This window comes from Diaporthe citri (genome assembly GCF_014595645.1).
Source record: "Diaporthe citri strain NFHF-8-4 chromosome Unknown scaffold_10, whole genome shotgun sequence".
NCBI classification, from domain to species: Eukaryota; Fungi; Ascomycota; class Sordariomycetes; order Diaporthales; family Diaporthaceae; genus Diaporthe; species Diaporthe citri.
The window spans coordinates 1700386-1720069 of record NW_025064855.1 but is presented as its reverse complement, the minus strand read 5'-3'; the positions used below and the strand labels follow the sequence as shown (position 1 = coordinate 1720069).

The following is a 19684-nucleotide window of genomic DNA, read 5'->3' as shown; positions in this document are numbered from 1 at the left end:
TAAATTCATCATGTAGTATCGTTATAGACTATTTGTAATGTTTGAGTTCCTCTATTCAAGCTGGAACAACAGCGATTACCGTGATGGAATAAGAGGCAATAATATTATAATTCATAGGTAATTACATTCACTTGAGCTATACAGGGTTTTGAATCATGACTATTTAATCTACGTCTGTAAACCGGTGTTGTGTCAAAAGCCACCATTTCGCACCAAAAGTCACAGCATCAGCCCGCAGCTGTCAAGCTTGAGGCCATCTCTCTCTTGACACACGGTGAAGCACTATATCAAAGTGCCTTCGCCATGTGGCTCAGCACTTGAGGCCTTCGTACACGTTAGATCATTGTTATAAACACTTAAAATCAATAATTGATATCATCATACCCAAGCTTATATTCTCATCTCATCTTAATACAGCTGCCCAAGTTGAAAAATGCTTCGATGTCTGATTACATAAGCAATACTGTCCCTCGGTCTGACATCACAGGTGCCTGGCCTACTCATCTTGCGTCAAACACCAACTTGCCGCTGCAGCTTGCCTTCATGAGGTCAACTTATTCCAAGCTAGAGAGAGAATGAGCCATCGGCTTTCAGTGGTTTTCAGGTGACTCAAGGCGATGAAATGGTCAGGTGGGATGTGAGACGTGTCACAGCCAGCCCCACACTCTTCTCGCTCCCGATGTTGTAGGTGCCGGTATGAAGGCAGCAGTGCACAGCCCCGCCCATCTGGTGTTCAAAAGGTGCATCCGGCCCTCTCATACACTGCTCTCAAGATCCGGAAACACTACCTCACGTCTTTTCTGGACCGGCATCAGCTCCCCTCAGGCAAGATCAACCATGGCTGCCCGTACCTCCGTTGAGGACTTCCAGGACCTCGTCAAGTCCAGCAACCGCATCGTCGCCCTCTGCGGCGCCGGCCTGTCCGCAGCCTCGGGCCTGCCCACATTCCGAGGAGCAGGTGGACTATGGCGAAACCACGAGCCTACGTCCCTCGCAACTCCTGAGGCCTTCGAGGAGGACCCCGCTCTGGTTTGGCTCTTCTACGCCTGGAGGCGACACATGTGTCTCAAAGCACAACCCAACGCGGGCCATCACGCGCTTGCAGAGCTGGCAAAGAAGAAGGACAATTTTGTCTGCCTGACGCAGAACGTCGACGGTGAGAACGAGCACTCCTGCCCCGGCACACGAGAGAAGGCCCCAAGATCTTGCAGGCAGACAACTGACCGTCACACAGGCCTATCAAGCCGCGCCGGCCACCCCAAAGACCGGCTGCGCCTCCTCCACGGGAGCATCCTGGACCTGAAGTGCTTCGACGAGTGCGGCTACGTCGAGAGGGACAACCTGTCGGACCCGCTCTGCCCCGCCCTCGAGGCCGCGTCCGCGGTGAACACGCCGCCGGACCAGTCGGGCAGGCTGCCCCTGCTCGACCCCAAGGTCCCCGTGCCCAGGATCGACGTCAAGGACCTGCCGCACTGCCCGAGGTGCAAGACGGGCCTCCTGCGCCCGGGCGTCGTCTGGTTCGGCGAGGCGCTCGACGGGGAGATGCTGAACGCGACGGACGAGTGGATCGCCTCGGCCCCGGTGGACATCATGCTGGTGGTGGGCACCGCGGCCGTGGTCTACCCGGCGGCTGGCTACACGCAGAAGGCCAAGAGGAAGGGGGCGGTCGTGGCGGTCATCAACCCTGACAAGGGTGCTTGCGCGGGACTGGGGTCCAAGGACTTCTTCTTCCAGGGCGATGCTGCTGAGATCCTCCCCAAGCTGTTTGCAAAAGTTATTTGAGGCACGGAACCCGGGACAGACTACGTATCTTGAGAACACTGAACAAACTGAGGGCTTGCACGGGCGATGGTCAGTGGAATTAAAATTATCATTGCCTGATTATCTAGACGGGTATCATCATCTTTCCTTTCTTCCTTTCTCTTTTTTACAAACTAACAGAGACCTTGGCCCCCGCCTCGGTCGAGTTGCATAGCTCCTTAATGAGCTCCGACGCCCGCTCCGCCGCCACCATGACGCCAAACTGCGGGTTGACCGTCAGCGGCGCGACGATGCTCGCGTCGACGACGTGCACGTTGTCCGTGCCGACCACCTGCGTGTGCGCGTCCACGCACTTGCCGATGCGGCAGCTCGAGCTCCAGTGGTTGACCATGCCCATGGCGTAGTCGGAGGCGGTCGTGATGTAGGCCCTGATCTCCTCCTTGGTGGCCGCCTTGGGGATGTTGAGCGGCTCCAGCCCGGAGTCGCTCTTGTCGAGCGCCGCGAACAGGTCCGCGATGAACTGCGCGATGTCGTCGGCGTCGCGGCCCTCTGGGTCGCTGTAGAAGTTGCCGTTGCCGCCGCCGGGGACGAACTTGCCCGTCTTGGGGTCCTGGGTGAGGACGACCTTGCCCGTGGACAGGAGGCCCGAGGTGCCGTAGATGTTGAGCGTGATGGTGCTGTCGTTGGTGAAGTCGGAGTATCCGGCCGTGCCGATGGTGCCCTGGAGGCCGGTCGGTGCGGTGCCGTCGGTGTGGTTGATGTACGTCCAGAAGGCGGAGGTCTGGCCCGCGTAAGAGTACGGGCCGGAACGCTCGTTCAGGTACATGTCGCGATCAGCCTCGATGGGAGATTCGTAGGAGTATGTGTACGAGTCGAGGCTGGGGGCGGTCAGCTCGATGAAGGTGTTGGGGTTGTCGAAGAGGCCGGCGCCGACGTCGCTGTTGTTGAGCCAGGACGAGGGTGTCATGGCCGGGTCGAGGGCACCTGCTTCTGAAAGGGTCGTGAGGACGTCCGCTGGTCCGATTCCTGACTGCATCAGGAGCGCGGGGCTGAAGATCGCGCCACCGCTGAAGACGACGCGGCCGGTGGAGCTCAGGTTGATGGTGGTTTCGACGCCGTCGACGGTGGCCAAGACTCCGGTTGCCTTGGACCCCGTGCGCACTGCCCGAGAGACCGCGACGTTGCTCTGCAGCGAGAAGTTGGGCCGCTGCAGAGCGGACTGGAGGTACGTGGTGACGGGTCCGCCACGCTGCCCGTTGGCGTAGTCGTAGGACGTGTGCCCAAAGACGGCCTGCTTCTGATCTGGCACATTGTTAAAGACAACCTCAGAGTATCCCGCGCCATCGACAAGCCACTTCCTGGCTGCCTCGTAGCCCGACTGGACATTAGACGGAGACGTGACCTCGACCGAGGGCTGCCTCTCATACAGCCTCTTGGTGGCAGCAGCTACGTCGGAGCTCTTCCAGCCGTCTGGGTGGAAGGCGTCCCAGTCCGACGCTGGGGGCTCGAAGAAGAGGCCAGCGTTGATGGCGCTTGAGCCGCCGATGGTGCAACCGCCGTAGGCAGCGCTCCTGTCTCCACACACAAGGGTTGGGGATCCTGTGAAGATGGTGTTGTCTATTTGCAAATCGAATTGTCAGTTCATAGGCTTCCAACACGTCGTTCGTGACCAACTCACATAGTCCTGGGACGTCAACACGGCTCAAGTCGGTTCCGTCGAGCCAAGCAGGTCTCTCTGTGCCACCCGTGATGCCATATGACGGCCCTCCCTGTTCCAGGAGCAGCGTCTTCAAGCCCGTCTCACTCAGCCTGTCCGCAACAATTATGCCCGCTGGTCCAGCTCCTACGACAATGAAGTCGTAAGAATCCGTGGTCCAGTCTGAGGCCCTACCAGCCACGGGAGCAGCAGCCGCATATTGTAGCAGCAGCGCCGCCAATGCCGATATTTGGAGTGATCCTCGCATTGTCGATGGCAGTGTTTTGATCGACAGGCTGCTCGAGGAGTTGCTTGGTTAATCGTTTATGCGGTGGCGGGTTGGCAAGGTGAGGCCAAGATATCGATACCACAACCCGGGGTGAACGGGAGTTTTCAAACTTTGGTTTTAAGCTTCAACATCAAGAACGTCTGCAGCTCAGCTCTTCGTGCGGGTCGCGGCAGATTGGAGCCTCGATCAGAACTTTGAAGCCAAAATGTCAAAATAGCACCGTGAAATGAGGTGCGGGTCTTGGGCCGAAAGGGGTAGTGGGAATCTCCAAAAACCGTCGCGCAGCATTGCACAGCATTGCGATGACTTATTAGGGCCATGACTTTTTTCCCTTGTGCTACTGTACAGCTCTAAATGCTATGACATAATTGCGCATTCCTCCCTTTGTCTGCGCCTCTGTCGTGTTACCGTAAACGTTATTGTTATTGCATGGTTCTGCTAGCTTGGCTAAAGTGGCCCTATCCGAACATGCCGTTGCCTCTATGCTTGCAGAGGTCTAGCACAGTCAGCCAAATCTCTTGGCGAGTCGCGTTGGACACTAGCTGCACGTTGAGGCTGTCGGCCTAGTTCCATTCAGAGTCCCGCGCAATACGAGCCTTCGAGAAAACTCCACCCAGACGGGAACTCCGACGCAGAGTCTCCGGCCGGAGAGGACGCTGTCGAGCTGAAATGCCACCAAGTGTGCACCTCAAATAGATTTCGCGTGGCACAGACTGTAGATCTTGGCGCGTAGCCGCTGAGACGGTGGACATTTGTGCAACTATAACGTTACGGTGACCGACGCTGCACCTAAGCCAACTAGCTAACTTTGAATGCATGAATTCGGAAAGCCACCGAGGACTTGCGAGCTGACTGCTATCGAACCCGGAGTATCTTCAGCCACCGTTGCTGCAACGTGCACCCGCGCCCAAGGATCGACCAGAATGTCTCCAAGATCTCCAAGTGTCTCGTGTGTAAAGTGAACCACAACTCCTGAAGTCCTGAACCCAATGACTAAACGCCCCTTTCCCAATCCAACCAAATAGCAAACGACCTATCGTATTCGGCAGGGTCCCGCAAGAGAACCAAAAGAACGATCTTTCTCCCCTACCTATCCCGGGCCAAACTCCTTTAACAAATGCACCAAAAATTGAGTGCTACCACCGCCATGCAGATCTTGCCACCGCAGTTTCTCACACCTGAGCGGGAGACGGGTTGAACGCCAGGGGCGGCCGCTGTGGTATCTCATAACTCCCCCTCCCATAATCCTGGCCCTGCACACCACCACCACCACCACCACCACCACCGGCCATCGCATAGTACTCAGCCGCTGCGCCCTGGCCGCCGCCGCCATCTCCAACACGGTACCCGCTCGAGCTGGCCCTGCCGTAGTCGCCATAGTCGCCCGCCGGGTGCTTCTCCTGCGCGGCCTCACCCCCGTGGAGCTGATGCTGGCCGCCGCCGTCCCTGCTCCCGGCGTAGTAGCTGGGCATCCTGCCATACAGGCCGCCGCCGTTGTCCGTGCTGAACCCCGGCAGCGTGCTGCTGTGCTTGTTGGCCCTGCTCCTGGCCTTGCGCCGCCTCTGTATGATGATGGACGCGACGATGGCGGCGATGAGCACCACCGCCACGACCACGGCGATAGCGATTGCTGCTGGTTTTGAGAGCTTGCTGCCCGATGAGTGGCTGGTCTTGTGGATTTTTGTTTTCCTCCGCTCCGGTAGCGTGAAGGTCGACACCGGGTCCACGAGGAATGGTGCCATTTCCAATGGATTTCGTTATGGTAGTCAGGCCGTTTCAGGTTGTTGAGCCTTTTGAAGGAAATGAAGTCGGTATCAGTGAGGAGTGCGAAGAATTCTTTGCTGAGGCATCAAGTGAGTGCGAAGCAAATTACGAGAAAGAGTTCAAAAGGTCAGGTGCAAGCCCTACGTGAGAAGGAATGTGTCGCCGTTATGTATTCTTTGTTTCCCCCAAAGTCTGTTCCCGGGCCTTGTTCTGACCTAAAATGAAGCCTAGAGCCCTCAATCAGACCAAGCGGCCCTGATTCGAACGAGAATCAACCCGGGTGCTGGCAGCTCCCGACATCTTTCAAGTTGAAGCAGGTCGATAAAACAAGCCCGGCCGCGGTCGAAACTGACATCAAATGTCGATCAGGACCGTTTCATGGGACGCAGCCTTGATTGGCTGGCTACGTTCAGCGGCTGAAAATTGGGGGGGCTGTGCCGCAGGCCGTGAAGGAATGATTGGGTTTTGGCATCGCGTGCCTGAGGCGGGTCGAATTTGCGGCCGACCTGAGTTGCGACTTAGTAACTGGCAACACCAACAAGGTTGTGTGACGATAGGCCGGATTTGGGGCCGAAGATAGAATCTCGAACCACCACAAGATTCTGAACAGCACCAAAATCTTCAAGCGCCCACCACATGGCCTGAGATCGGGTGCGGGAGGGAGACTGTGAAAACAAAATTAGACACATAATGGCCGTGTTCATGGAGAGGTAAGAGGGTCCCAGGGTCCCAGGGCCAGGCGGGCATCGCAATGACCGGTGACAACAATGCTGGGCAGGGCCGATGTGTCTTAGGATTGAGACTGCGGACTTTATGATACTGTGACGAACAGATGGTGACCGGGTACATATATATATCCCATGTGCCTGCCACCCACAAGTACTAGCGTTCATCACGAGGGGTCCTCACCGTGCTGCTTGGTGTGTATCACATCGTCCTCTGAGGCTCCCCTCTTGAAGTTCTGGTGCGCAATGGTCTCCAGCGACAGCCCCTTGGTCTCCTTGAGGAAGAAGAAAGCAACGATGGCGATAACAACATCGAAGACGCCCCACAACAGGAAAGTGCCCCAGCCCATATTCGTCATCATGTACGGCGTTGTCAACGAGAAGACAAAGTTGAACAACCATTGTGAGCCCACGCCGACGGCCACGCCTGGCTCACGAATCCGAGCAGGGAAGATCTCAGCCACATAGGGCCACGGCATCGGACCCCAGCTGAAGTTATATGCGATGACAAAAAGGTAAATCAAAGCAACCGTGGCGATGCCAGAGCTGGTGACATTGCCCTGCTCGGGTGGCGGGATCGCCTTGACGACGGCGGCAGTCGTTATCTGGCAAGCGGCCATGAAAGCCGCTCCTCCGATCAGCACATTCCGCCGGCCGACCCGCTCAGAGACGAACAGGACGAAGATTCCACAGGCGGCGACCTTGATGGCCCCAAAGATCGCCGTGAGCAGCAGGCCCTTATTTCCAGACCCGACCAGGAGCTTAAAGTACTGCGGTCCAAAGTAGGCAAAGGCGGTTGCGCCGGTAGCCTGCTGTGCTGCGAAGATGGCGAAGGCGGCGAAGACCCGCTTGAAGTTGTCGCCCTGGAGGAGCTCCCTGGGCCGGAAGCCCTCGGTGGCGCGGGCCTCCATCTCGACGCCCAGCCTGATGTCCTCCATCTCGTCCAACACCGCCTGTGAGTCGTCCGCCCGGATCCACTTGAGGCTCTCGAGCGCCTCCTCGTGACGGCCCTTCTTGGTAAGCCACCGGGTGCTCTCCCTGAGCGTCAGCATCCCGAGGCCCAGCAGAGCCCCGGGGACCAGCTGCAGGCCGACGGGGATCTGCCACTGCCGCGAGTTGCTCGGGCCCAGGGCGACCCCGTAGTCGACCCAGTAGCTGGTAAAGATGCCAAAGGTGAAGAACCACTGGAAGAAGCTCCCTATCTGGCCCCTGATCTCCTTGGGCGTCATCTCCGAGCTGAACATGGGGACAACCACGGTCGCCGTGCCGAGCCCCAGCCCGGCGATGACCCTCGCGACGTAAAACGCCGCCAGCGAGTGCGTGTTGATGGTCTGCACGAGCGCGCCGACGCAGAAGACCAGGCTGGAGATCATCAGCGCCTTCTTGCGGCCGAGGTAGTCCGTCAGGGGCCACGCGAGGAAGCACGCGACAAAGGCCCCGAGCTGCTGGAGCCCGACCGACAGCGAGTTGGTCCGCGTCGCCCCTGCGGTCGCGTAGCCATAGTCGCGCTGGAAGGAAGCGAGCGTCAAGACACCGCCGACTATGCCGGAGTCGTACCCGAAGAGAAACCCCCCTACGCAGACGACGCTCCCGAGATAGTACGCGCGTATCTGACCGAGCCTGGTGCCCTGCATGCTTGAGGTGGGACGATGCTAGTCTCGTGGGACGGGCGAGGACGTTCGCTAATGATTTAACGAGTCGTTAAATTAACCAAGGGTGGTATGCAGAGAGAACAAGTCTACCTCAACATATGAGACCAGACGGTGGACTTCACAGGAATGTCTTTGGTCTGGTTGAACAGCAGAGGAAAAAAAGTGTGAGCACACATTTCCTCTGCTGAAGTTTGTTCAATCCATTCTGTGCTGGGTACCTGTCTGAAGGTCATGCGGGAGCTGACGCATTCCTGCACACCTGCAGTATGATTCCCCAACCCAGCCGAAAACCTTCTCCCTGTCTCGCCAGGAAATGCTACACCAAGCCTGCCATTCGCTGGCCGGCCTCGGTTGGCTTCTTCAACTCTGGTTTCCCCCATGACTTAGCTGCTCTGACATGCATGAGCGACACCGTGGATTTCCCTACTAGCTACTAGGTGAGCCTTCTTCACTATCATGAGTAGTCGTGACCAGCCCCGGCAATCATGTCATTTCCAGCCAGTCAGAAAAGAAAACAGGTGGGTTAAACCCCAGGAGAGTAAAGTCGTGTCTAACCGACATCCTGCCCCCGCATCCCGGGTTGCCAGTTCGTCACATCTCCCGAACCTGCAATGTGACCGACTTCCAGGGATCGGCTGGAAGTCGGTCCCTGCCACAACAGCAGCACATGTCTGCAATTGATGAGGAAGGGTGCTGATGCGGGGCCGCCGCGACCCGGGGAATATCAGAGCGTAAGGCCTGCAGGAGGGAGGAGACCAGCTGTTGCACAGGAGCGAATCAATGTGAGTAATGGCCCGACTTCCCCTCTTCGTGGTAGGGAGTGATCAGCTGGAACTTGTTCTCTCGAACACGTCTCATAGGTGCGTAGACGCAATGTAAGTGACATCTCATGCCGCGCAACCACATGTGGGGTTGCTGGTTCCAAATGTAAACACCACAGGGAGAATGATAGTACTGTGTAGCAATCTTTCACTGTACCAGCTTCCAATTTGATTCGCGTCTTCAACGTTCGAAAAGTTCAGTACACGTTGTACCCATATTGTCACACTCTCGGGCGTACATTTCCTAACCTTCAGGACCACTCTATTACCTGTGACTCCAACCAAGACACCGCCCATGGCTCCCGGAAAGCGCCCCAACTTCCTCGTCATCGTCGCCGACGACCTGGGCTTCAGCGACGTAGCCCCCTTCGGCGGCGAGATCAACACGCCCCACCTCGACAAGCTCGCCGCCACCGGCCTGCGCTTCACAGACTTCCACGCCGCGGCGGCATGCTCCCCGTCCCGCGCCATGATCCTCACGGGCACCGACCACCACATCGCCGGGCTGGGCAACCTCATCGAGTGGACAAACATCAGCGGGCAGAACGACCCGAACGGCGGCATGTCCACCGCCCCGCAGCGCGGGATGCCGGGCTACGAGGGCTACCTCAACGAGCGGGTCGCCGCGCTGCCCGAGATCCTGCGCGACGAGGGCTACCTCACCCTCATGGCGGGCAAGTGGCACCTGGGCCTCACCCCGGAGCGGTCCCCGCGGGCGAGGGGGTTCGAGAGGTCCCTCGCGCACCTGCCCGCCTGCAGCAACCACTACGGGTACGAGCCGCAGCTGCAGGGCCAGGACAAGATCCCCGAGTTCATGACCATGTCCTTTATCGCGCTGCACAGCGAGGACGGGGAGTACGTGAAGGAGCTACCCGAGGGCTGGTATTCCAGCGATGGGTACGGGGATAGGATGCTGTCGTACCTCAAGGAGTGGAAGCAGGAGAGCGAGGGCAAGGCCGGGGAGGAGAGGAGGCCCTTCTTTGGCTACCTCCCCTTCACCGCGCCGCATTGGCCCCTGCAGGCGCCACAAGAGTACATAAAAAAGTACAGGGGCGTCTACGACGGCGGCCCAGACGCGCTGAGGCAGAGGCGCCTGCAGCGCCTCAAAGAGCTGGGCATGGTGGACCAGAACGTGGAGCCGCACCCCGTCGTCGCGGACGAGGTCAAGGAGTGGGCCGAGATGGGCGACGAGGAGAGGGCCAACAGCTGCCGCGCAATGGAGGTGTTCGCGGGCATGGTCGAGTGCATAGACGCCAACGTCGGCAAGGTCGTCGACTACCTCGAGTCCGTGGGCGAGCTGGACGACACGTTCGTGTGCTTCCTGTCCGACAACGGCGCCGAGGGCGCGGCGTACGAGGCGTACCCCATCGTGCAGGGGAGCATGATACAGCACCTCAAGAAGTACTACAACAACCACATCGACAACCTCGGCAACGGCGATTCCTTCATCTGGTATGGCCCCCGTTGGGCTCAGGCCGCAACGGCTCCTTCGAGGTTATACAAAGCCTACACGACCGAGGGAGGCGTGCGCGTGCCCTTCATGATGAAGGTGCCGAAGCAGTGGGAGGGGAGCCTTGAGAAGGGTGGCGTCACGCACCAGTTTAGCACGGTAATGGACCTTGCGCCAACAATTTTGGACATGGCTGGCGTCAAGCACCCGGCACCTCTTTACCAGGGCAGGGAGGTCGTTAGTATGCGAGGTAAGAGTATGATGCCGTACCTGAAAGAAGAAGCTGGGAGGATACACGAGAAGGATTTCGTGAACGGGTGGGAGACATGCGGACGGGCAGCTGTGCGGAAGGGGGACTGGAAGATCGTGTTCATTCCGAAGCCCAAAGGCCCGGAGAAGTGGCAGCTATACAATCTGGTGAGGGACCCCGGCGAGATCCACGATCTGGCGGACCAAGAGCCGCAGAGGCTGAAGGAGCTTATCAAGCTGTGGGATCAGTACGTGCTGGAGACGGGCGTGGTCCCGCTGTCAAAGGACCTGGGAAACTGGATGGCGGCGATGGAGGAGCAGATGCCTGAGAATGCGTGGATTGAGTATGAGTATTGGAAGGACGGCGCGAGGGATGACCCAGCCAAGTTTACCAAGAACATTCCCAGATTTGTGCGCCAGGTCAAGGCCTTATAGAGGCGTGCTTACAAAAGACGCTCATATCTTCCTATGGGTCTAAAAGGACGCTCTTGTCATCGATCCTGCATCTCTCTTGCCGTGCTGTTGGACGGCCGGAAGAGGTCCTCATCTGCATCGAGATGCCACTGCAACCACACCCGACAGGTGTAATATCAGGTTTTGGCCTCGCACTGTTGGCCACTATCCACTGGTGTCCTCTGGTATTGAATTCTCCGGGCGTGGGATATTCAAATTGCAGCACTCGCCCAAAAGACTTATCTCCTCGTTCCCATGTGTCATCGCCATGCCGAATGTGATATCATGGGACCACTGGTTTATATCAAAGCCTCTCTTTCAGTACCAGCTGATGTTCCCTAGGAAGTTCAACATCGAGGTGCCTCTCAGTAGTTGTGCCTTATTCGGCAACTTGGGCTCGACACAAGGTGGACAGAGTGTGTGGTAAGAACACATTGATGCCGGAAGGATTCGGAGATGATTCTGCATATACCTGTCGGGGGAGGGCCTAGACGGATGGGTGACTCGTCTTCTAGTCCGACTTGAAGTTCATGCTGTATCCTCCAGTCTTTGGGTCCTGAACCATCTGGAACTGCTCCGTCGACAGCCCGAACGGCTTCAGTATTCCGTTGCCGAGCTATGGGACAAGGCAAGGTCAGTCATCAAAAGATACGATCGCCGATGAGAAGAAGGAATGTGAACCTAAGTCTCACTCACGTCTTTCAGCTTGCCCCACATCTCAGCAGTCTCCTTCTCCTTGGCCTCGTTGACGCGTGCCGGTAGCGCTTTCAGCTGCTGCTGCACAAGCTTCCTGTCGCCGGGGCTGACGTTGTCCATCTTGGCCAGGAGCTTGTAGTCCTCCTCCGCGCCGGAGAGGTTTGTCCATCCGCCCTCCTCGCTCCGGGCGCGGGCGCGCCTGATCAGGGCCTTGTACCGTATGCGCTTGATGTCCTCCCTCTTCTTGTCACGAGCCACCTGGGCCGGGTCCTCCTTCTCGTCTGCTGGGACTGGCGGGCCCGCCTTCTCGGCACCGGGGCTGATGATCTCGTCCTCGATCTCTTCCTCCTCCTTCGCCTTGGCATCGGCAGCGGCCTTCTCCTCCTCTGCAAGCTGGGACTCGAGCTTGCCCAGCTTTTCAAGGGCGGCCGTGGCGGCGGTGTTGGCGTTCTTCCACTCCTGCAGCTTGAGGTAGCACGCGGAGACGTTCGACTTGAGGACGGCGAGCTCGAAGTCGAGGTAGTTGGGGCAGACGGCGACAGCCTCGTCGTACTTGGAGATGGCAGCGTCGTACTTGCCCGAGGTAAAGAGGGTGTTTGCTTCGGTCTTGTGTGTGTTTGACTCGTCGAGAAGCTCCTGTACGGGATAATCTTGTCAGAAAGACCAGATAGAGCCGGCTTGTGGTGGAATAGTATAATCAGCTGTACTCACTGCCTCTTCCTCAGGCGAGAACCTTACAGGCTCGGGCTCCTCCTGGGAAGTAACGCCATTGTTTACATCGTCCTCAGGGTCCGGTTTCTTGATGTACTCGGTAGGGTTTGCGGCGGAGATTTTGCCAGACATCGTGACGGACCTGCTCCTCCTAGCAGAAGAGAAAAGTCAGGGTACAGAAGAGCAACGCAAGCAAGAAAGGTTGAGTGTGGTTGTCCATGACCAAATCAAAAAAAGGTGAATGGGCAGGCAAGCAAGGCTATGACGATATACGTCTTTCACTTTGGACCCCACAGCCTGAGACCCCTGTCTGAACCCCACCAGATTGAGCTTGGGATCCTTGAGCTCCCAGCATGCCCCTCCATGTAAGCAAGTGGTTGGTTGCCGATGACTATGACTGCGATTTCCATAGTGGTATTGTATAGGCCCCCATGCTGAGATGACACTTCACACCACGCCACGCTCTGACGAGAACCGTACAAGACGTCGAATTTGTCCAATCTTGGAAGGCACCTCTCTTCCCTCCTTCCTCTAGCTGCTAAGCACCAGAATGGCCCCCCGAACAGAGTCAGTCCCTGCTTGTGCATGCACCTTTGTGCCTACCCTGGACTGACAGACTGACCGTGTACCAGCTTCCCGCCCATACGGGCCTGCCTCTTCGACATGGACGGACTGCTCCTCGACACCGAAGACATCTACACCGACTGCATAAACATCCTCCTCTCCAAGTACGGCCGCCCGCCGCTGCCATGGTCCATCAAGGCCAAGCTCCAGGGCCGCCCCGGCCCCCAGGCGAACGAGCTCTTCCACACCTGGGCCAACCTGCCCATCTCCAACGACCAGTACATGGACGAGTACTCGGCCCTGCAGCGCGAGCACTTCCCCAGCGCCAAGGCCCTGCCCGGCGTCGAGCAGCTCCTCGAGGACCTGGGCAGGACGAGATACTGGGACGTGAAGGGCGGCGAGAAGGGCGCAGCAAAGAGGGTGCACATAGCCCTGGCCACGTCGAGCCACAGCGGCAACTTCGCCCTCAAGACCAACCACCTGACGGACCTCTTCTCCGTCTTCCAGTCGCCGCACCGCGTCCTGGGCGATGACAAGAGGATACAGCCCGGCCGGGGCAAGCCGCTGCCCGACATCTACCTGCTCGCGCTGGAGACGGTCAACTCGACGCTGCCCCCGGGCGAGCCGCCGATCAAGCCGGAGGAGTGCCTTGTCTTTGAGGACAGCGTGCCCGGCGTCGAGGCGGGGAGGAGGGCCGGGATGCGCGTCATCTGGTGCCCCCACCCGGGGCTGAAGGAGCAGTACACCGGCCGCGAGGCCGAGGTGCTGGCTGGGCGGACGGGCGAGGCCGGCGTGGGCGTCGATGAGCACCAGCTGGGGGAGATCGACGACGGGTGGGCACAGTACCTTGAGAACCTGGTCGACTTCCCTTACAGCACCTATGGTATTGTCGTCCCGCCCAAGGGCGTCGAGTCAGACCCCAGTATGAAGGAGACAGCCGAGACGGAGACAGTGACGGTTAAAGAGGCACCAAAAGTTTGAGTGTGAATTGGAGCGGGTCGAGGAGATGTTCGGGGACCGCATAGTTACTGTTTTGTTGATGCATTTGTGTCTGATGTATAGAGCACGGCTGGGGTAAAGTATATAAATGCTACTGAAACACCGCGAAGGTCAAGGGAAGACGACCATAGAGCCAAAATACATCTAGACAGACGAACAGATACAGTTGTGCAACGAATGTTGAGTTGAGGCTGGGTGCTTGTCTTGCCGTCACACCACAGATCCGAACAACCCTGATGCTCCTCTTAATTGACAATTATCAAGGCGGCTGGGTCGCTGACTGTCCTCGTAATCATAGAATTGCAATTCGATGTGTGCCAATCAACAAATCGCGACAACCCTCCTCGGGAAGAAGGAAGAATGACCACACTTTTGGCATCTGCCTCGAAACGTGAGCTAGTTCGCATTCTTCCAAGCACATGAAACAGCCTAAATCGGAGATTCTCACAGAATTCTTGTATTCATCCCGAAAATCCTGCTTCTATATTCTTCGCTTTGCTACCTGCTGATAATAATGGGTATCATGCACAACCTATTTGTCCCTCTCACCAGTGAGGGGGCCGCAACTTGACCCGCTTCCCTTGAAATCAAAAGGAAACCCCCGTCGCGATACGCTTGCTCACGCCATGCCATGCAAGACCATCCCTCGAATCCCAGACAAAACGCCAGGTTGATATATACCAACATACGATGAAAAGATCCACTCGATTACCTCCACCCTTGCTCCAAGGAGGCATGTGGCCAAAACCCCGTCCTAGCGCCTCGCCCAGGCCAGCCAGAAAGGAGAACACTACTCCTTGCCGTCCTAGTAAGGCCAGAGACCCCCTCCGCCCGACCCAAACGAGTGGTGCGAGCCGCTCCCCTTCTCAGGCGGCTTGTACCACTCCCGGTACGGGTGGTTCGGCTGGTTGAAGTCCGCCTGCGCGAGCAGCGGGTTGACCATCGGCCGCGACGGCGGCGTCGGCGCGTTGGCCGCGGTGCTCGAAACCGACGCGGGCGTGTGCGCCGTGCCGGCCGGGGCTGGGGTGGTTGCTGCTCGTGATGCTGCCGTGCCTCGCGCCGCCTCCGCTTGCCGTGTTGGCGGACGCCGCCGAGAACATCGAGTACGACGGGAGCACGGGCGGCGGCGGGTTGCTCGTGAGGGAGGCGAGGCGGTGGCGCTCTGCTGCTGCTGCCACCGCCGCGGAGGGCAAGACCGGTGGGAGGGGCGGTTGCGACGTGCGCCGGCCGTCATCCTGCTGTTGCTGCTGCATCGCGGACTGCGCCGACGAGTCGCGCGGCCCGAAGAGCTGGCTGATCACCGCCGCTGCTCCCAGCGTTCCGCCCTGTGCGACAGGGGCGATGACAGGCGCGGAGGTAATATGCGATGGTAGGGACTGGCCTGTCGAAGTCGCCGTGCTGGGCGGCACATCTGGCGGGTCCCAGGCCCATGCCCTCCGAAGCTCTCCTATTATTCCTTTGAGATTCCACCCCGTCATGCGGTAGATCCGGTTCACCATTGCCAGGACCTCGTTCTTCCCTGGGGTCCCTCAGCACGGCTCCCGCGATGGCGAGAGACCTGATTGCAACGGACGAGACACCAGCGTCCTTGGTGTGCGCAATGATTCCGCAGACTTGATGGGCATGGTGGAGCTGCTGGATTCTTGACTCCTCGTCGTCGTGATGGGGAGGCCTCAGTGGGTTGATCTGGGCGAGGAGGCACATTGCAGTGTGGTAGAACAGGCGGCCGACAATGGCGACGCGCTTGATGAGCCTGTATTTCGTGGTTAGTACGAATAACTGATATCGGATGTTGTTGTGCTGCTGGTGAAGGAGCAAGAACGTAGCGAGTTACGTACCAGACATTTGGGAATGCCGACTTTGTCGAGGCCGCAAAGAGATAACCATACGGCCTCAACGACCTTGGACAATTGGCATTCCATGTATCGCACCAATGCTTCAATTGCTGCCATTCCTGAAAGCGGCCCTGCAGCTTGACCTGTTCGTCATGCGGATTCGGATTCGGCTCGTGGAGCTGTGGTATGCTCGCCCTGAAATTGGCTACCTTGGCCACAATGTACAGTATCCTGTGAACCCAGATCTCCTCGTTCCCAACTCCAGCAATGCTGCTTAAAAAAAACGGTAACTCCTCGGCTGCTGCCGCTGTCATATGATGGCCGGTTTCGCTCGTATTCGACGTCTTGCCCTCGCGGCCTGGCGGGTCGGGGGTCATGTTCATCAATTCGTTTGGATCAATGCCCCAGTGGTCCGGGTCCCATGCTAATTCCCAGTTGGATCCTAGGCAACTCAGAATCTCCATTCCAACATTGAGCCAGAAACATGCGGCTCCGATCCCCGTGCTCTTAGCGTTCCACTTGCATTCGCGAATCAAAGCTCTTGCCCCGGCGATGTGATTCATCCTGGCTGCTGGCCGTTCACTCATGATTTCGTACACGTTCAGCACCACTGCAGTGGTCGCGCACTCCTCCGTGTCGCGCTCCGGATTTTGCAGACTTCTGAGGAGCTGTGTCGTCGCAGTATCGTAGTAATACAACGCCCTGTCGTCCTTGTAGCTGCCACCGTCCACCAGAGTCAGGTGCTTCACACCGCAGGCAAAGAAGGCATTGAGCAGCATGGGCGATTTCAGCGCCAGGTATGGGATAATGCGGCCAAAATGCTTCTGGTTGTCTAGGCTGTCCATCCATATCGCCACGTCCTCGATGAAGACCTGCATATAATGAATTTCCTCTGGCGTATTCAAGTAGTCCCGTTCTCCGGTTCTCTCCGACTGTGGTGTCATGAGTCCGTCGTGCGGGTCGGGAGCGCCAGATCCTGTGGCGTGTCGGTAGGACCCAGAAGAGGAGGCAGCAACACCCTGAGGGACGAGCGAGGATGCTACGCTGGATCCGTCGCCCGATCTGTATCCGTAACCTGTCTGATAAGCCTCCTCCCGCATGCCGTACGGATCGTGCAGCGGGCCCAAGCTGAAGGATGGTGCTCTGCCGCCGCCGCCCGAATGCGATGATCCAGGTGTTGGTCCAGAGCTCAAGGCAAGGAATGCGTCGCTGCTCTTCCGTGAATGGGTGTGGGCTAATTGGTCCTCGTAGCTCGTGAAAGTCTGCTCGTGCATAGGGCGAGGCAGTGCCCCTGGATAGTATACTGCATGCGTAGGTGCGAACGGCGCAGTCCTGTTGGTTTCCATACCTCGGCTGGAGCTTGGGTCTCCGGGGGCTCCTGGACGTTGGGCTCGTGATCCTGCTCCGGGTGTCTCCCGTGAAGGTGTGGCTGGTCGCGAAGTTAGTTTTGCGTATCTTGCTGCACCTCCAACATACTCCGAAGCGATCTGTCGAGATTCATCTTGAAATTTGACTGCAGAGTATCCGTTAGCGCTGTTCTTTCACGTCTGGCCATGCTGAAAGTGTTCCATGGACTGTTGGTCGAGCTTACCTTTCCAATCTACTGGTGGTAGCAAAACCGGCGGTTGCTCCACCTTGAGATCTATGAAATTAAGCCGCACACCACGCTCGCATTTGCGATTACTTTTCTGGCAGTTTAGACAGGTAGGCAAGGCCTCGTCACACTTGAGGTGCCGATTCCTGCATGTCAAGCATCCCGTCCGCACACGCTTTGGCTTGGCCACCGTTGGCGATACTGCTGGCGGGCCCAGGTCCCTGGTTTCGCTCTCCTGTCGACTTGCAGCCTTCCCACGCCCTGTGGATGCCTCGTTGCCTCTAGAGAAGGAAGGAGGAGTCGCGCCATCTACCGCATGCGGATTTCTGGGGCTGGCAGTTGCCGAATGGGCAGTCGTTTGACTAGGTCGCCGTGAGACACCTGCATCAGACACCCTTTGGCGTTTGGCAGCCGGCATTTCGAAATGGCCATGTGGCGCTGGACTTGTGGTGTAGTTCCCCCCACCGCTGCTAGCGCTCGTGGTGTATGTCGGCGAGGCATTGTCGATTCCGTAAGGGGAATAGGGATTCGGCTGCGGGCCAGACAAGTTGTGATGAGCTGAATATGGTGAGGGAGGAATCGAGGGATGGTGTTGGCCGCGAGAATTAGACTGATGCCGCTGACGTGCAGCTACCACTGTGCCTGCGTCAGGGCCGTAGCCCGACGAGACAGCACCAGGAGGTGCCCCGTAAGCCGCCACGGCTACTGATATCCCGGGCTGAAAGGGAAAGGGGCTGCGGCGCAAGGGCCGTGCCGTGCCGTACCGGCCTGGAGTGGACCGGTGGCACGAGGAGGACGGTGTGGGGACAGAAACGAGAGCAGAGATGAAGAGAGCGGGCAGCCTACGACTCGGCCGCTCGCAAAATTCTCAAAATATCCGAGCCGATGGCTGACGTGAACCAAACAGAATGATGGTGGTCGGAACTGAGGGTGAAGGTGAGGGTGTTGTATCTGTTCCGATGGGTCAAAGAGCATGGGCAGTGATTCGGCTGTTGTCCTGCTCATTCCAGAGTCTGCAAGAAGCTCACAATTCGCTCGTGGGATCCGGCGCCTGGTGGCGGCCGTGGAGTAGCCGTCCAAGCCAAGGTGAGGTTGGAGCGGCAAGTTTGATATCTGAGTATGCCAAATGTCGTGGCCCAGGGATCGCAAGCCGTAGTATTCGTGGCCGGGAGATCGGCATCAACCTGCCGAAGATTCTGGGGACGTTTGGAATATGGAAAAGGGCCGGTAGGTTGCAAGACCTTAAGCAGGAACGCACAGCGGGTGCGCCCCATGTGACCAAGGCTTTACTCTCACCGCAGTGCGTCGAACTGGGCACGGGAACGACAGGTTGTGACGACTTGTGGCGTCTGTGACTGTTCTCTTCCTAGTCCTCGACTGGGCTGGGCGCGAAAGTCGAAGGGAGAATCACTGTTGTGAACCTCCGGGCTAGCCGTCGATGCCTACTGAGCGCCCATGGTGAAGGAAGAGGCAGCTCTGATAACACGTGGAGTCCTTGACAATCTCGTCCGGGGCGCAGTCTAGGCGCCTGAGATTGTCCAGAATCGATCTTGAGGTGATATGGCCTGGGGGCCCAGCTGAGAGTGCGTCGCACACGGTTCGCGCAATTTGAAATGCTCACCCAGTATGAGAGACAATTGGGCGTTCGAGGTGGTGCCGGAGCATCAGTCTTGCACGGTGGTACAGACTGTGTCCCGGGAAATGAGGAGCTCTGCTTGGGACGACAGTCACCGAAGAGCTTCAGAGACACAGAAAAAAAGGCTTGATCGTTGTCCTCGAAGTCGAGACTCTGGGAAAATCTAGGCCTCGGGATTTCTTCCCGAGGGATGGAGGTCGCTTGAGCGGCAGTAGCTCTGCATTTAGACCAGTCAAGAGCCAACAAGCACAGGCCTCTCCAGGAGCTCTCCCTGCTGGTGGCTAGTGTCCGCAGCCCGGGGTGGGGTCGCATACGGTTTTCTGGAGAACAGGGCCCGGGGTTCCAGTGAGGATCAATCCCCAGGTCGTGAGCTTCAGAAACAAGCCCCCACTGGGTCCAGGGTAACAGCTTCCGCCTGGGAAAAGTTGCGATATCTAGTCAGGAGAGAGACTTGGATCCCAAGAGGGAGCATCCGTCGGCTCTCAGAGCAACACCTTGCCCGTCAAGTCTTTCATGTGAGAAGGCGCTTGCGGGCCTGCCGTGCAGCGAGACATGCCGAGGCGGCGGCGGTGTGGGTGTTGCGCGCTTGGGCTGCCCAGCTTGGTCTTGCAGCATTCGCGAGACTGATCACACACCTGCCATGACCATGCACAGCGCTGCAGGCGCAGAGGCCAGAGGACTCAGGTGCTGCGACCTCAAGTCTTGTTTTGGCATGTCCGTGCAGGGATCTCTGCCCGTTTAAAAAGTGCGGAACGTTGGTGGACGAAACATTCTTCGCAATGTTGTCAA

At 58.0% G+C, this 19684-nt stretch overlaps 8 protein-coding genes across 8 annotated transcripts; 3 read left to right on the top strand and 5 right to left on the bottom strand.

The window, feature by feature from the left end:
• Positions 1–837: 837 nt before the first annotated feature.
• INS49_003688 (uncharacterized protein) lies at positions 838–1782 on the top strand (the record flags this gene model as incomplete). Its single annotated transcript, XM_043164480.1, has 1 exon — positions 838–1782. The coding sequence occupies one exon, from the start codon at positions 838–840 to the stop codon at positions 1780–1782; it is 945 nt and encodes a 314-aa protein (XP_043019245.1).
• Positions 1783–1927: 145 nt separating this feature from the next.
• Positions 1928–3725, bottom strand: INS49_003687 (uncharacterized protein; the record flags this gene model as incomplete). Its single annotated transcript, XM_043164479.1, has 2 exons — positions 1928–3378; positions 3440–3725. The coding sequence occupies 2 exons, from the start codon at positions 3723–3725 to the stop codon at positions 1928–1930; spliced, it is 1737 nt and encodes a 578-aa protein (XP_043019244.1).
• Positions 3726–4918: 1193 nt separating this feature from the next.
• INS49_003686 (uncharacterized protein) lies at positions 4919–5488 on the bottom strand (the record flags this gene model as incomplete). The annotated part of the gene is made up of 1 exon (XM_043164478.1): positions 4919–5488. The coding sequence occupies one exon, from the start codon at positions 5486–5488 to the stop codon at positions 4919–4921; it is 570 nt and encodes a 189-aa protein (XP_043019243.1).
• A 914-nt stretch (positions 5489–6402) lies between these two features.
• Positions 6403–7869, bottom strand: INS49_003685 (uncharacterized protein; the record flags this gene model as incomplete). Its single annotated transcript, XM_043164477.1, has 1 exon — positions 6403–7869. One exon carries the CDS (start codon positions 7867–7869, stop codon positions 6403–6405), a length of 1467 nt encoding a protein of 488 aa, XP_043019242.1.
• Positions 7870–9003: 1134 nt separating this feature from the next.
• Positions 9004–10842, top strand: INS49_003684 (uncharacterized protein; the record flags this gene model as incomplete). Its single annotated transcript, XM_043164476.1, has 1 exon — positions 9004–10842. The coding sequence occupies one exon, from the start codon at positions 9004–9006 to the stop codon at positions 10840–10842; it is 1839 nt and encodes a 612-aa protein (XP_043019241.1).
• Positions 10843–11371: 529 nt separating this feature from the next.
• INS49_003683 (uncharacterized protein) lies at positions 11372–12399 on the bottom strand (the record flags this gene model as incomplete). Its single annotated transcript, XM_043164475.1, has 3 exons — positions 11372–11476; positions 11557–12192; positions 12268–12399. 3 exons carry the CDS (start codon positions 12397–12399, stop codon positions 11372–11374), a joined length of 873 nt encoding a protein of 290 aa, XP_043019240.1.
• A 418-nt stretch (positions 12400–12817) lies between these two features.
• INS49_003682 (uncharacterized protein) lies at positions 12818–13812 on the top strand (the record flags this gene model as incomplete). Its single annotated transcript, XM_043164474.1, has 2 exons — positions 12818–12834; positions 12900–13812. The coding sequence occupies 2 exons, from the start codon at positions 12818–12820 to the stop codon at positions 13810–13812; spliced, it is 930 nt and encodes a 309-aa protein (XP_043019239.1).
• An 884-nt stretch (positions 13813–14696) lies between these two features.
• Positions 14697–16939, bottom strand: INS49_003681 (uncharacterized protein; the record flags this gene model as incomplete). Its single annotated transcript, XM_043164473.1, has 3 exons — positions 14697–15349; positions 15411–15583; positions 15669–16939. 3 exons carry the CDS (start codon positions 16937–16939, stop codon positions 14697–14699), a joined length of 2097 nt encoding a protein of 698 aa, XP_043019238.1.
• Positions 16940–19684: the final 2745 nt, after the last annotated feature.